This window comes from Pteronotus mesoamericanus, unplaced genomic scaffold, assembly GCF_021234165.1.
Source record: "Pteronotus mesoamericanus isolate MK-2021 breed Mesoamerican mustached bat unplaced genomic scaffold, CSHL_Meso_final contig_73, whole genome shotgun sequence".
In the NCBI taxonomy this organism is placed as follows: Eukaryota; Metazoa; Chordata; class Mammalia; order Chiroptera; family Mormoopidae; genus Pteronotus; species Pteronotus mesoamericanus.
Window position 1 is genome coordinate 27,986,817 of NW_026555245.1, and position 15,329 is coordinate 28,002,145.

At 36.9% G+C, this 15,329-nt stretch overlaps 1 protein-coding gene across 1 annotated transcript in view; it reads left to right on the top strand.

The window, feature by feature from the left end:
• The window catches only part of LURAP1L (leucine rich adaptor protein 1 like), a 42,569-nt gene extending 27,673 nt beyond the window's left edge, over positions 1–14,896 (top strand). The window contains exon 2 of the mRNA XM_054583149.1: positions 14,032–14,896. Within this exon, the coding sequence (XP_054439124.1) occupies positions 14,032–14,406 (375 nt within the window). The 3' untranslated portion in view covers positions 14,407–14,896. The remainder of the gene's footprint in view (positions 1–14,031) is intronic.
• Positions 14,897–15,329: the final 433 nt, after the last annotated feature.

The following is a 15,329-nucleotide window of genomic DNA, read 5'->3' on the forward strand; positions in this document are numbered from 1 at the left end:
AGGTAAAATCATCTAAATTAATTGAAGTTCTAGGAGAATACTATATTGGAAAAATGAATATAATATTTTAGACAATGTTATTTTAGTGACTAATTTCATTTAAAATAAACAATAATTTTTCAAAACAGTGTCATACAAAGGGATATTTTAAGCACTTTACTTTCTAAAAGACTAAAAGATAGTAGCACATAAATTTAGTCTTTGATAATCTGCAAGTGGCAGAGATATCATTAAACTATTTGTGGAAAATAAAATGTGAACAGCTCAGTAAGACAATGAGCACTGAATCATCACAATACTTAGTATATTCTGAATCACAGCTAATCAAAGAGATAAATCCATTGTAAATAACCAGAAAACCCACTACTTCCTCATAGAATTTACCTTGGTTCACACTGAAAAGACAAGAAATATTAAATTTAGGATATCAAATTTTCTCTTATGCAATAAATAGGAGATAAGAAGTGACTAATAAAGTAAAAAGAAGTTAATGTATTAGCAGCAGATACTTAACAGAAACTTTTTTTACAACATTTTTAAGTTCCTTTACAGTACACCATCTGCATTATCTATAGCGTTCTGGGCCCAAATTCATTGTGCCAGATCTAACAGATTTCTGTCTGTGGCTCTAGTACTTGATTTTATCAAAGTACATTTTTAAAAATGTCAAAAAACATGACTCATACAAATAACTCAAGTATGTGCTAAAGATTTAATTATTTTTTTCTTTTTTTTTTAAATTTTATTTTAATTTATTTTTTCAAATACATTTGTCTCTGCCTATCCCCCACCACTTTCCCTTGCCCCCTCCCTCCTTCCCTCCCTCAGCTCTTCCCCTTTGGTTTTGTCCATGAGTCCTTGCTATATGTTCCTTGACTTTCCCCTTCCCTTCCTTGTCCCCGCCCCTCCCTTCCCTCTTGTCTCTGTTGATTTCTTTTCCTTTCATTGTTGCTGGTCTTATTTTCCTTGCATCTTTGTATTGTTGGTTAGGTTCCACTTATAGGTGAGTCTACGGCCATACCAACCTGAACACACCCGATCTCGTCTGATTTAATTATTTTTTTAAAAGATTTTATATATTTAATTTTAGAGAGAGTAGAAGAGAGAGGAGGAGCGAAACATCAATCAGTTGCCTCTCGCACACTCCCAGCCAGAGACCTGGTCTGCATTCCAGTCATGTGTCCTGACTGGGAATCAAACCAGAGACCTTTCAATTTGTGGGACAACACCCAACCCACTGAGCTACACCAGTCTGGGCTATTTAATTCTTTCATGAGGTGAACCATCAAGATGGAAAAGGTGGACAAAGGAAGAAACAGAAGAGCAGAGGGCAAATAGTCCATTAGGAAAGGTAAGCTGAGTTAAATTCACTAGGAAGTGCTTTAAAAAAAAAAACAAAACAAACCTGTAAGACTGGTACCCCACAGCAACAGAATGCCTAAATCAGCTTGCCTGTTTCTGTAAATATTTTTACAGGAGCACAGGCATACCCAATCATTCACTAAGACTGCCATGGTTGCTACCTACCTGTCTTCATCTAAGGCACTCACCCAGGGGTCCTTGCAGAGACCTCAAAGAATAGTTTGGGGGTAAAAAAGACATTTTACATTTTCTCAACCTGAATTTAGGGCTTTATCTTGGGAAGGCCAAATTCAAAGGGTTTACATATTATTCAGGTAGATTTAATTATTTAATTAAAACACTCTCATATGTGTCTGGAAACAATGAATGGTTATGATTTGGAATAAGATTTCAACATAATTTTAAGTAACCCCCTTCCTTTATTTTTTCTTTTTTTCTTTTCTTTTTTTTTTTTTTGAGACAGGACAAGTCAGAGTCAGCACAGAGCATGGAAACTTTCAGGTTAGATAAGGAATCTCTGCTATCTGGGAAGATAAAAAAAGAATAAACTTTTACTATCCCTACTTAAGAGCAAACTAAATTCTTCTAAACCAATTTTTTATTCCAACAGAGGGTAAAAAAATAGTTCTAGCTTTGCTTTATTAATTTATTTAGAAGTAATTTATTCACATGCACATTTGAAAATTTAATTCAAGGCAAATAAACTTTTATATATACATATTTAGTTTTCTATATCAAGTTAAGTCCTGCCCTTCACTATCTCCTTTCACATTCTGGAACAATTTTGACTAAGAACAAAAATACTCTCCCCTTTGATATACAAAACCACATTTAGAGTTCTTTCTCATGATTATTCCTAGTGTAATCTCAACTATCCAGATAAACCATAATTTTTAATCAAATTTACTAATATTTCAGAGAGGAATTGTAATCAATGTCATAAACAAGCCTTTTAGCAGTGCAGCAAAACTTACATAATGCATTATAAGATCTCCACTGCCAAAAATATACTTTTCACACCTTTGTAGATGGCAAAATTAGTATGTTCATTAAAATGACCCAAAGATACTCTTCATTACTATTAAAAATAAAAAGCAAAAATATTGATAACAATTGGTAACCAGTGTTTCAATATTCTATCCTCCTTAGTAATTATACAGATATCCATAATTTTTTGCTTATTAACTTGATATTAGTCTAAGTTCTAAATTAATAAGTATCTTGCAAATTATGTTTAAGCTGACACAGTAAATAACCAGAGTTAATTTAAAAAACTAAGAACAATAACTTAATATATAGTAGAATACATAATTGCTTATTTTCTTCTTCTTACATAATATATAGAAGACACATAGCTTATAAGTAAACTAGTATAAGAAATTAAGAAGTTAGCCCTGGCTGCTGTGGCTCAGTGGACTGAGTGCCGGCCTGGGAACCAAAGGGTCGTGGGTCAGATTCCCAGTCTAGGGCACAGGCCCGGGTTGTGGGCCAGGTCCCCAGTAGGACAACCACACCCTGATGTTCTCTCGCTCCCTTTCCTGTCTGTTTCCCTCTCTCTAAAAATAAATAAAATACTTTTAAAAATTTAGGAAGTTAATATTAACTACTCTCTTTATTAGAAAATAAATACAAATCTCAAAAAATAAAATAAAGCTATGCTTATTCTTCATATTGAAGAAATCAAGAAAAAGGCTTTAGCTATTTATAACTTAAAATTATAAAGCCAATTCATCTCTAAAGATTCACTATTTTTCTACAAAAATGCTTCTGAGCTAGCATTGTCTGTAAGGAATGTTTTTTGTTATTTATCCTTAAAAGGTCAGTACATTCAGTGTATTAGAGTTCAGTTTTTTTATTTTCTTGAAATTCTGAGAAATATTAAATTTTTGCAAGTATTTATTAGCCTCTATAATTATAAAATTCTCCCTTTTCTTAAGAGGCTTTATAATCTAATTTATTAATATACTCTAAAAGTAGAAAATATTTCATTTTTTTAATCATAAGCAGTAAAAGGTTTTTCGCAAATGCTCAAACATCAATAGGACTTGAAACTTCAATTCTACCACCTCAGGCATAGGGTACTAGGAAGCACAGGACACACATTCTCAAAGGGTTACTCTCCTGATTAGTGGAGATAGAATATTTTCTACATGGATTTGAGCACACCAATAGGCAAGCAGTACAGACTGACTAACACATTTTTTGTTGACCACGAATCTGAAACAACAGAAACTAAACAGATCAGAACAAAAAGAACCAAATCAGAAGAAAACTGACAGTCAGAAAAGGTCACGTTCTGTTGCTGCTGGTGATTCATTCACTCCAGAAGCTTCTTTCTGGCAACTCAGTTTAACTTGTTCTAGCATGAGCAAAGTATAGTTTTTAAAAAGATGAAAACATAACTCTCATATAAACATAGAGTAGAAGTTGCAGATTTATTTAGCTTATTTAATGAGAGAACCAGCCAGATTGTATGGACATAAGAAACATCCCAACCTGCAGAGAATTTTTATTATAGTTAACATGAGCCAAAAATGATGACAATTGCTGGGAAGCAAGGTCTCAAATGCTCCAGGGAATGACAGTTTTGCAATTTCTCTTATCACTTGAAATTATGGAGGGAACAGAATGAAAATTATTTTCCCCAAGCAAGGTGGGGATTAGATTACAGGATAGTTTATAGGATTATGTGCTCTCCTGAGGGTAGTTGTGCTTACTTCAAAGGTGTGGTTAACCTAAATGCAAAGAAGTAATGGACAGGGCTTGCTTAAGGCAAAGATAAACCTTTTGCTAAAGAAGTTATATGCCTGGGGCGTGACTACTCACCATGACCAGCCCAGTTAGGAATTTATGATCAGATCACCCTGTGACTTACTTTCCCATAATGATAGAGCTGGTTCAAAAGAGAACTAGAGGAAAGGTTGGTATCTTTTCTCAAAAAGACATGAAGTCATTTTGTTAAGTGAGAGACAAAATGTTTAATGTCCAACAGAACAGTAAAATCATAACCTTTGAGATTGTTTTTTAGCTAGATAGAAGTCATTTCCATGTCTTACAGACATAAATCTCTAAGCCAATTTATAACTTCATAAGTCTGAGCCAAATTAATAGTAAATAGCAGGTCACATAATGGTAATCCCATAGATAATTAAATAATGGTTTGCTGGTTCTCTTAGGCTCTGTTAAGGATTTCATTAAAGAGACATTCAAAGTATTTACTTATATTCTAGCTCATCGATTCTCTCTCTGGTTGTGTCTAATCTATTGCTATATTCATCAAAGGCATTCTTCATTTGCATTACAGAGTTTTTGATTTATAGCATTTCATTTTGAATCTTTCTTTGAATTTTCATCTCTCCGCTTTCCTTACCCACCTGTCCTTGCATATTGTCTATTCTTTCATTACATCCCTTAGCATATTAATCATAGCTATTTTAAATTTTCAGTCTAACAATTCCAAAATCTGTGCTTTATCTGACTCTATCATGTCTCCCTCAGGGTAATAAACCACCTTTCCTCAGGAAGAAAACAGATTATCCTGTGGGAGATGCAGATGGCCCCCTCAAGGAAGGCCTTGACTTCCCATGAACATTTTTTGTCTTCCGTAATAAATATTTACCTACTTAACTTTTTTACCTTTTTCTAACTATATAACAACGTATCAATAGAGTAACATTCCATCAACAGAGTGGTCCATCATTTATTACCCCAAATTATCCACACGTAAAAAAATCTCTAGGCCCTTGCTACTCAAAGTGTGGTCCACTTCCCAAAAACATTTATTGGTGTATTCCTTATTCATACTGCATAACAAACACTCTAAAATTTAGCAAGGTAAATAAAAAACGTGTTATCTCACAGCTTCTGTGAGTCAGAATTTGGGCCAATTAACTGAGTGCCTCTGGCTCAGTCCCTTAGCAAAAGTCTGCAATCATCCTGTCAGCTGGAGCTGCAGTCACCTCAAGGCTGGACTCAGGGAGGATCTGCTTCCAAGTGCGCCCACGCAGCCAGTAGCAGTTGGCAGGCTTAGCTTCTCGCTAGCTGTTGTCCAGAGACATTAGTTCCTTATCATGTAGATCTCACAATAGAACACTTCACAGCTGGGCAGATGGCTCTCACCAGAGCAAGTGATGTGCCCCAGACAGAAACTACAGTCTTTTTGTTACTTTTTCTCAGGAGTGATGTCCCACTACTTCACCATATTCTGTGAACAAGGGCAGGGAACTACACAAAGATGTAGATACCAGGGGAGAGGGGATTCTTGGGAGATATTGTAGAGGTTGCCTACCTCTCTTGGCACCAGCTGGGAACTTGTTAGAAATGCGGGATGACAGAACTAGTGGAAAGAATCTGAATTTGAACAAGATTCCAAAGTGATCTATCTGTGTGTGTATTAAAGGCTGAAAAACGCTGATCTAGGGAGCAAGGCCCATGCACTTTATTCCATTGCAGAGGATGCTTCCTTGTTCAATTTTACTCATTCATAAATATTACTTTCAGAGAAGTGCAAAGATTAGCTTTTTTGCAACTCAGTTCTCCCTACTGAATTTATGGTTACTGAAGTATTACTGGGCTGCAGATAGCAGATTAGCAATAGAACCAAGAGACAGAGGAAGAGAAAGGGGGCAAAATGACTGACAAAGAGACCTAACCTGAACATGAAGAAATTACTGAAAGAGGAGGAGATTAAGCGTTTGAGTGGAAAGGAATGTGTGGAACCATGTAAAAAGAAAAAAAAAAAAAAACACTATGATCCTATTCTTTCAACAACCTTAAGTGCACTGCTGAATAATTGTGCATCAGAAATGCTCTGTTTATATTTGATTGTGCTTGGTTCTATTTATCTAGAGAAGTGTACAGCGTATTTCAGAAATATAGCAACCAAAATTATAATGGAAAAACACAAATACTTAACTAAGTGTCAGATCTAGGTTATTCCTTTTCTCAGTGCATTTCATATCTCAGTGATGCTTAAAGACTAATCTATATTCAATATTTGTAATCTTTCCATAAAAATTACTAATGACTTTGGTATATTTTACATTTTCCCAAATTGTAGTTAGTAGGAAAGATAAAATTACCTTAGACTTTTATTCCCATATAGGAAAATAAGTATCCTAAGGGGGGAAATGAAAAGTCTCTAATCTACTTACCAGAAGTGCAGAGGATTAGGTAAAGCCTTTATTCGGCACTTTTGATGGTATATTAGAGCTAACCCCTACTTGTCTGTGTGAGCTGTTTGTTAAATTTTCAGTTTTATGAACTAGTTTTTTATCACAGTCACTTTTACAACTTGAAGTATATACTTATTTAAACCTACAAATTAATAAGTTATATGAAAACTAAGGTAATAAATACTCAAAACTCATCACTTGGTAATTATTTTGCTGTATTGAAGTTATTTAAAACATTTATTGTTTCTATAGGGTGAAACTACTATCTAATGCTTCACTACTGAAAATCTCTTACCAACACCTATGTATAGCTACTTCACATTGGCAGCTTGAAATTGACCATGGTGGGAATATTTACAGCACAGAAATTGGAAAACACTATAAATCAGAACTTGACTTGTACTTTTGTCATGAAACAGGGATGAGGAAAATGTTATAATTGCAGATTAAGCTTAAAGGGGGGTCATGTCTTTAGCTATTACATTATCAGTAACACACACAAAAAGGGACATATTCTTCACATAATCAAAAACTTCTATCAAGTTTCACAAAGTTGCTCACACCACTGGCCAGCCAGTAGAATCTGGGCACCATAGCTAGTGCTGCAGGAGAAACAGGTTCTAGTTTAACAAATGTAATTTGTACTAGGGTGAAAAACAGTTTAACAGTAGATCACACATCAGATTTAATGACAGAAAATTATTGAAAAGAGAGTTAGTGGATTAGGATGAATTCTATTTGTTAAATTGTGGTGAAATGCAACCATAGGTTCAGTTTAATGAAAATGGACCAAAGCATTTCATTGTCTGAGAATCAATTAGTGACATGAAATTAACAAAAAAAGGCAGGCACTATATATTTTAGTGTTATATGTAAAGTATATGATACACATCTTTTATATCAGTACAGTTTCTACTGTGTGTCGTGTAGTTTCCCAGGGAGCCAGTTGTTCAGCAGGCACCAGCACGCCACCTGGTAGCCTCCTTTTCCTCCCAGTGCCAGCGCAGCGCCTACATAGTGCAGAGGAGCACATCCCCATATCCTTGTCTTCCATGGAAAAAGACTATTTTAAGTTCTAAATTAGAAAAACACACATGCAGAAAGAACATGTATTTTTGTAATAAGTTAGTGGAAACACTTCTTGACTGGTCTGTGCATGTGAACGTCTCTGGTACAAAGACAGGGAGTCTGTTACGTTATTCCAACTGAACTTCAGCCCAGGTGATTACACTTTTCATGTACATGTTGAAAGCACTTGGGAAAACAATTTCACTATATTAGGGCATGGAAAAGGAATTGACTTCACAGACATCTAAGTATCAGTTAGACCTAAAAACTGATGGAATAAGACTGAAAAGCTCCCCATCTTACTTTGATAGAGGACTCATCAGCAGAAATTATACCGACCTCATGAGCCGGACTGGTGGCAGGAATTTATGTTTTAGATTCAGGGAAGTCATATGTGCCCCTTTGCAATAAACCAGATGCAGCTTTCTAATGTATCAGAACAACATCCATCGGTCAGCTGAGCTTTTTATGGGTTTTTATGTATGTAATTTAATCTTTGGGGAAATTATTCTTCTATAAGGTTTTGGGAGGAGAGTGAACTGTTTTAGTTATTGTTCAGTTCCACAAATAAACAACACAAATGAAGGAAGACAAAGCTGACTGATATAAAAAATGGAATCCTCTGTTGCGCAGTTAGAAGAAATTTTGCTGTAAATTTTGAACTGACTGAGAAAATGGAGGAAAACTTTGGTGGAATAGCACTGACTTGTGCAAGGCTTCTCTCCTGAATCATTCCAAACCAAAAGCAGTAGATGGAAATGCACAATGTTTCCTGAGACTACACAGAGAAAACAATATCCTTATGAATCCTCTGAGAAAAGAGTTAGAGGAGTGCTTTATAAATATAGCTATTAATAAGTCTGCTGGAAATTTTAAGGATGGGTAGGCAAAAAATCTCCTGTGATCATCAAATTGAGGATATGGTCAATTTGGAGAAAGAGCATATTTGGACACAATAAGGTTATACAAAGTGAACATGCACATGAACTGGGATAAATTGCTGGCAAAACAATACTCTAAGCATCTTTAAAACAGCTTTTTAAATTAGTACATATAGAGACTTTTGGGTTTTGTTTTGTTGGGTTTTTTTTGGTATATTTAGAAATAAATATGGCTAGAAAGGAGAGCTTCCACCAATTACATATCTGGAAAAAAATCTTGATTGGTTGTCTCTAATTTCAAACTAGGATTAGAGCATCACATTAAAAGACAAATTTAATCTGTTTTCCTTTCCATTATACATTATAAGGGACTTCCTTGCAAAGTAGTCTTTCTCCCTTCTAATTCATATTACAGCTTGCTGGACATTTGAGCTTTAGGTCATGGACATCGTGGACTTTACAGTAGGAATGCATAACTAAGAGACAGCTTGCTTTTATCTCATTAGTCAAGTCTCAAATAAAAGGATAAAAATAGTGAAGGAGAGCTTTGAGAGAGGTATAAGAACATGGTGCCATCCAAGCCTCCAAGATAGAATGAATAACATCCTTATTTGAAAATACAGTTCTGCAGTTCATGTACATATACCAGTTAATATATAGGCATATTAAAGAAGATATATATGTTTATCTTGGACCAGAACACAATATGATTTTTATTTAAACCTAAATGGTTATAGCTAAAATTTCTATTACCACAGGTGATTAACATTCACTTCGAGCTCAAACTTCTGGTTTTAGCCATGAGTATTAACTAAATCTTTTGCTGGAGACACTGAGCAGCAAAATTGATAACAACTTGTTTCCTCTATAACTTGCAGGATTTTTGCATAGCAGAAAACAACTTGGTAATTAAATGGCCACAGAAATGACAAAGAATCAAAGGCAATGTCAGATGGAAGGATTTACTGAGATGGCCTGATCTACAGAATCTCCTTATCAATTAACACATTATTATCAAAAGCAGACAAAAATGATAGCTGAGTTCCTCAGCTGATTAACTCTTCATTATTTAGTAGAAATAAGTCTCTGTTCACAGACTACTTTACTACATCCACTGAATCCACTGCAGCTCACATAAAACACTATGAATTTGTTTTCAGGTGCTATGTGCCAAGCCACTCTGCCCAAAAGTCACACAGGTAGACAGGGGCAGCAGCAGTGGCAGTCCAGAATCCTGTGCTGTGTTCCTCACATGCCACCACCAAAGAAGTTGACTTATTTGTCAACTCTCTTACTAATTGAAAGTTTGACCACATTCTCTCTTTGATTCCACTGAGCCAGTTCATGACCTTTGTATTTTTTTTTCAGTATTAAAATGTTAGTCTGGAAGAAAACATAGATCTGCAAAAGTTTATTATTAAGAACATTTGCTCCTTCCAGATATCCTCATTTCAAGTTCTACCACAGATCCGATTCATCGCCCAATTGTTTAAAAATGAAACGCAATTTTAGCATTCATTCAGTCTCAAGTACAAAGACTTGTGCACTAACCCTGAAGCCTGAGAGACTTAAGTATGAAGATGAACCACACTGCAATAACTGTTAAGGGCCAGAGTGGGAGAGAGTGAACGGGACAAAAGGAAAGAACATCCACATCTCTTTGGATCCGCTAGAGCAAACCGTTTTTTTTCTCTCCTTGTTTGTTTATTCCCTTTGTTCAACTCCTGTCACCAAATGTTTACAGAACACCTGTGCTGTGCTAGCACCAGTTATCACCTCAGAACAAACACAGTAATGTTTGGAGTGTGATTCACACCTTAAAGTCCACTTCCTTTCAGAGATACTATCTCTAATTTGTGTATTAAAAGTAAGAATAGGCTTGCGCCCATTTCTCAGTGTTTGAATCCTGTGAATGAGTAGGAGGGGCACTGCATGCTGCGAATACTTCAGTTCTGAAATGCTCTCTCCAGAAGCTGTCTCCCTCCTTCCTCTCAAGTCACACTTCACTGGACCACAGCAAAACCCAGGGGAGGGGCATTCCTGACGGATGGCCCAATTTGAAGCAGTTATTTAGCTCTTGAATAAATACTAATCGAGCACCTACTATGTGTCCAAACACTCTTGTAGGTCTTGGGCACAGAGTGGTGAAGAGGATAACTAAGTCCTGAGTACTCTGCGGTACTCACATGCCAATGGGGGAAACAGAAAATAAGTAAACAAATGATAAGCAGAATGATTTCAACTGGTCATCAATATTATGAAGGGAACAAAACACTAGAAATGTGGTGTGTGGATTCGGTATCATGTCTCCCTTCTCCAAAGTGGGGACACAAACTCAGACCATGAGAAGTAAAGTCACAAGACCTTATAAAACCTCATGTGAAAGAACAGCACAGTTTCATGCCCGCAGGGCAAGCCTACTCTCTCTTTTTTTTCTGTTTTATTTTTTAAGTCTACCGTCTTCTTAATCGGTGACCAGACTTTATAAGAACTGACATGAAAAATATTGAGGAAAAGTGGGGCAGCTACTGGAAACAGAAGTGACATTGTGATTTAGTTCTGTGGTGGATTGCTCATACTTTCAAGGTTCATCAGTAGTGGCGTAGCCACACCTTAGTACTAGGAGAAAGCCCTGAGTGTGAAGCAAGCAGCCTGGAGCTCCAGGAAATGGACTGGCAACCGTGTGAACCGGCTGGCCCAGTGCTCCCACAGTGGGAAGCTGTTTACTCTCTCACCCAGAGGACGGAGGACAGAGAATTAGACACAGTAACTCTGTAATCATTATCAGCCAGATCAACACGTTCCAACTGCCTTGCTGTCGTCAGTTTTTTCTTGAACAGCAGTTCAATGGCCTGTGAATGTTTGCTTTCAGAAGAAAAGAATTTTTTTATTTAAATAAATCATTCACGGTCAAAGGAAGCTTTTGTTACTTCATAGTCTACTCCCCTCTTATTCATATTGTGCAATCTTTTTTTTTTTTTTTTAGAGAGAAAAGGGAAGGGAGGGAGAAAGGGAGAGAAACATTGATCAGTTGTCTCTTGCATGTGCTTCAATAGGGACCAAACCCACAACCCAGGCATGTGCCCTGACCAGAAATCGAACAGGTGAACTTTCGCTTTGTGGGGCGATGCCCAACCAACTGAGCTACACCAGTCAGGGCAATATTATGTGATAAAATTTTTAAAAATTATATTTGATGCAGCCACTGTGTGTGTGGCTCAGACAAAAACTGCTGAATAAGGGCTAAACTTTTCATGTATCCTAAAATTATGACTATTTCTAAAACAAAATCAATCAATGCTTGGGGCACACCTGGAGAAATGGGAGAAATGTAAACATGCCTTCTTTCTAAAAGAAACTTTAAATTTAGTTTGGTGATGCAATAATAGGTAGCAATATAAGACAGTGCAAAATTAAGCTATACTGTGAGATACAAACTAAATGGACCGCAGAGGAGGCTGGAATCGGCAAATAGGCTTGATGGAGGAAGCAGGCCTTCAAGAGTGGAAAGGATTTAGAGAGGAAGAGAAGAACGGAGAGGGGATCGACGGAACACACCCAGAGCTGAGCGTGGGCCAGAGCATTTCCATGGGACAGGGTGGGGACGTGAACCAGTGCAGCTGTGGTTCATCTGAGGATCTCTCGGGAAATGGGCACGTTTCTATTGAACCCTGCCTGCAGTGGGCACAGTAAGCTTTATCAGCTACAGATGCCTAACTGAAGGATTTTGTGAGACTTTGGCTCATACTAATTTTCTAGGCTCTTGAGTGGACCTAGGGAAATTGTTGCTGATTTGTAAATATTGTTGCATTACAGTATCTTGATGGCTTGTGGGGCGTATGGTTGAATTTGAACATAAAAACTGCCAGAAAGCCTCCTTCCCCAACAGGTCACTGCAAGGTCACTGAAATGACACCACAAGTAGAAAAACATCTCAAGACTTACTCAGTTTACATCCTTCTGTTTGTGAATGCCTCAGCAAGAAATGATTTTCACTGGTCACCCTCCAGAGAGTTTATTTTCAGTGCTTCTTTTCGGAGGAGATGAGGAAATGACCAAAGTCACTTTATTGAATATCTTAGCAAAATTAAAGGTTTTAAATTATACTTCATGCATTTTGTATTTATGCATATATATTCTAACATGTAACCTTACTTCATTGAAGTCATTGGTAGAAATTTCATCTCTCCTAATGTTTGTTCATCACATTCACTAAATCCAAAGTTTCCCTTCAGTTATGAATTAACTCCTAACCAGGAAATATTTGTACAAAAATGAATGCATATATTTGAAGACAATAGGCTCCTTCCCCCTTATGGCTTGAATCACTGGTGACTGAGCACCTTTGATAATTCTAGAAACCCACAAAGCTGAAACTAGCCAGGATTTTAAAGAGAAATTAGCTAAACCCAGCCTTGTGGGTTTAAGGCAGACTCCGACGAGAACAGGAATCCATTTTGAACCATATGAATGTGACTAGGACCTCTAGTGGCCAAACGTGTCCCTGCCTTCCAGTCCAGGCACTGAAGTCTGTAGGAGCCACATCTCTCCAACTCCAACAACAAAGGAGACCATGAGAATTCTCGCAGCCTCGCTTTCCCCTACTGTCCCAAGAAACACCACACCTTTGATGTTAGAAAATGTTCCCACTGAAGTGTAAGACCTAGAAAGAAATTCCACTTTATGGCTTTGAAGGCAGATTTCTCCAAAGTAATTTAGAACTATCAGAAGAAATACAAACCTAGAAGGCCTTAGGGGAGTTTTAGAACCTTCTCAGACTCTTATATCCCAATTTTGATTGGGGCTGACCCTGACATATCTGAAGCAAATAATCAGACCTATAGAAAATATCTGTACACTTCATCTTGTAAAGTAGATCAGCCTAATATATTGTACTCTTTTGGACTCTGTTGGAACATTACAGCAATTTGGTTCCTCTTAAACATAAAAGCATTATTCAGCACTATAATGTCAATATAGCCATAAAGAAAAAAAAGACCTTTCCTGTACTCTTAAGGCTTTTTTGTTTCTTCATCTGTAAAATGGGGATGAAAATATTAAGATCTGTGGTACAGAGTGGCTATGATGAATGTTGAGCTTTTATAATGATGCTGGCACATTTCTCAAAAAATAGAAGCTGCTACCATGATGATATGATGATTCCTTAATTCTAAACATTTCTCTTCTCCCTGCCTCTCAGCATCCACATACATATTCCCAAGTGAACTTGGATAAACTAATAATCGGGCCAGAGAGAGAATGAGATTTTTAGCTGAGAAGGTGACTTTCAATATATTTCCAGGCATCTTGGTCAAGGATGCAGTGGGAGTTTGATTGTCCCTTCTGGAGCCTGATGTGCCTGGCAGGAAGTGAGTTCTTTATGACTCCTACAATTGGTCAGCAGCTTTCAAACCATCCTGAGATCAAGTGAATTTAGTCTATTAATTTAAAATTATAGACTGAATAAGACAGAACCCAATGGAATTTTGGATCTTTCAAGAATATAGACTAACTGGAATGTCTTTTCCTGTCCCTCTTCTCTGTAGGTTAATCTCAGAGCCACAGACGTCAGGCTCATGCGCCAGTTGCTCGTTATCAATGAGAGCATTGAGTCCATCAAGTGGATGATTGAAGAGAAAGCCACCATTACGAGCCGAGGCAGCAGTCTCAGTGGCAGCCTATGCAGTTTGCTGGAGAGCCAGAGCACCTCCTTCCATGGCAGCTACAATAGCCTCCATGACGGCAGTGATGGGCTGGATGGCATCTCTGTGGGGAGCTATCTGGACACGTTGGCAGATGATGTCCCAGGCCATCAGACCCCATCAGACTTGGACCAATTCAGCGACAGCTCTATAATAGATGATTCCCAGGCACTGCACAAGCATCCCAAATTGGATTCTGAATACTACTGCTTTGGCTAATGACCCAGTTTTTTGCGTGGGATTGGTGTGCAATTAACTTGTATTTGTCTTTCTTCTCTGCTGCTATATTTTTGGTGTGACCTTTTTTACATGACAACCTTTAAAAAAGAAGCATATTTTGAAACTGCTTGATGATATTTCTGTTGCTCCTAATATTTCTCATCTGAACTGATTTATCTTTCTCTCTTATATTTCTATTTTTATTTATTACGAATGATTTTTCTCCCTTCTTTTACAGTGGCACAAATAAAGTAGGGGGGGAGAATAAGCAATAATTATGTTTTTGCTTTTGTTTTCAGAGCAAAGGGTCAGGGATTACATCAAAAACTTTGCTAAATTTTACAATAAACCAAAGTCTGATAACAGCTAATTTTGTTGCTTGTGTTCTCAAATGACTCTTGCTTTCATTGTCTAGAAGATACTGATGTTTATTATTTTTTGTACAGTAGACTGAACAAAATTCTTGGGGCCAAGTTAGGCATTATTTCTAGTCCACAACCTCCTAGTATGAAAATCAACAATACTATTAGTCACACACTTCTTACGTCAATCATTGTGAAGCCCCTAATATATGTAATCAGTTCAATTTTGTGTTTATCTTGTAGATTAGCATTTTCTCATCAGTGATTATAACTGAAACTCTAGACTATGTTTTGTGATATTATTTGATTCTCCCAAATTTCAGAGATAATCGAGATCAGGTATCATGGTGATTAGAAGTTAAGGTGTGCTAACTTTAGCTGTACTTTGAGATTTTGTTGTAATTTACTTAAATGCACTTTGCAATTCTTTTTTAAAAGATTTTATTTTTTTTATTTCTAGAGAGAGAAGAAGGGAGGGAGAAAGAGGGGGAGAGAAATATTGATGCAAGAGAGAAACATCGACCAGCTGCCCCTCTCATGAGCCCCGAATGGGGACCCTTT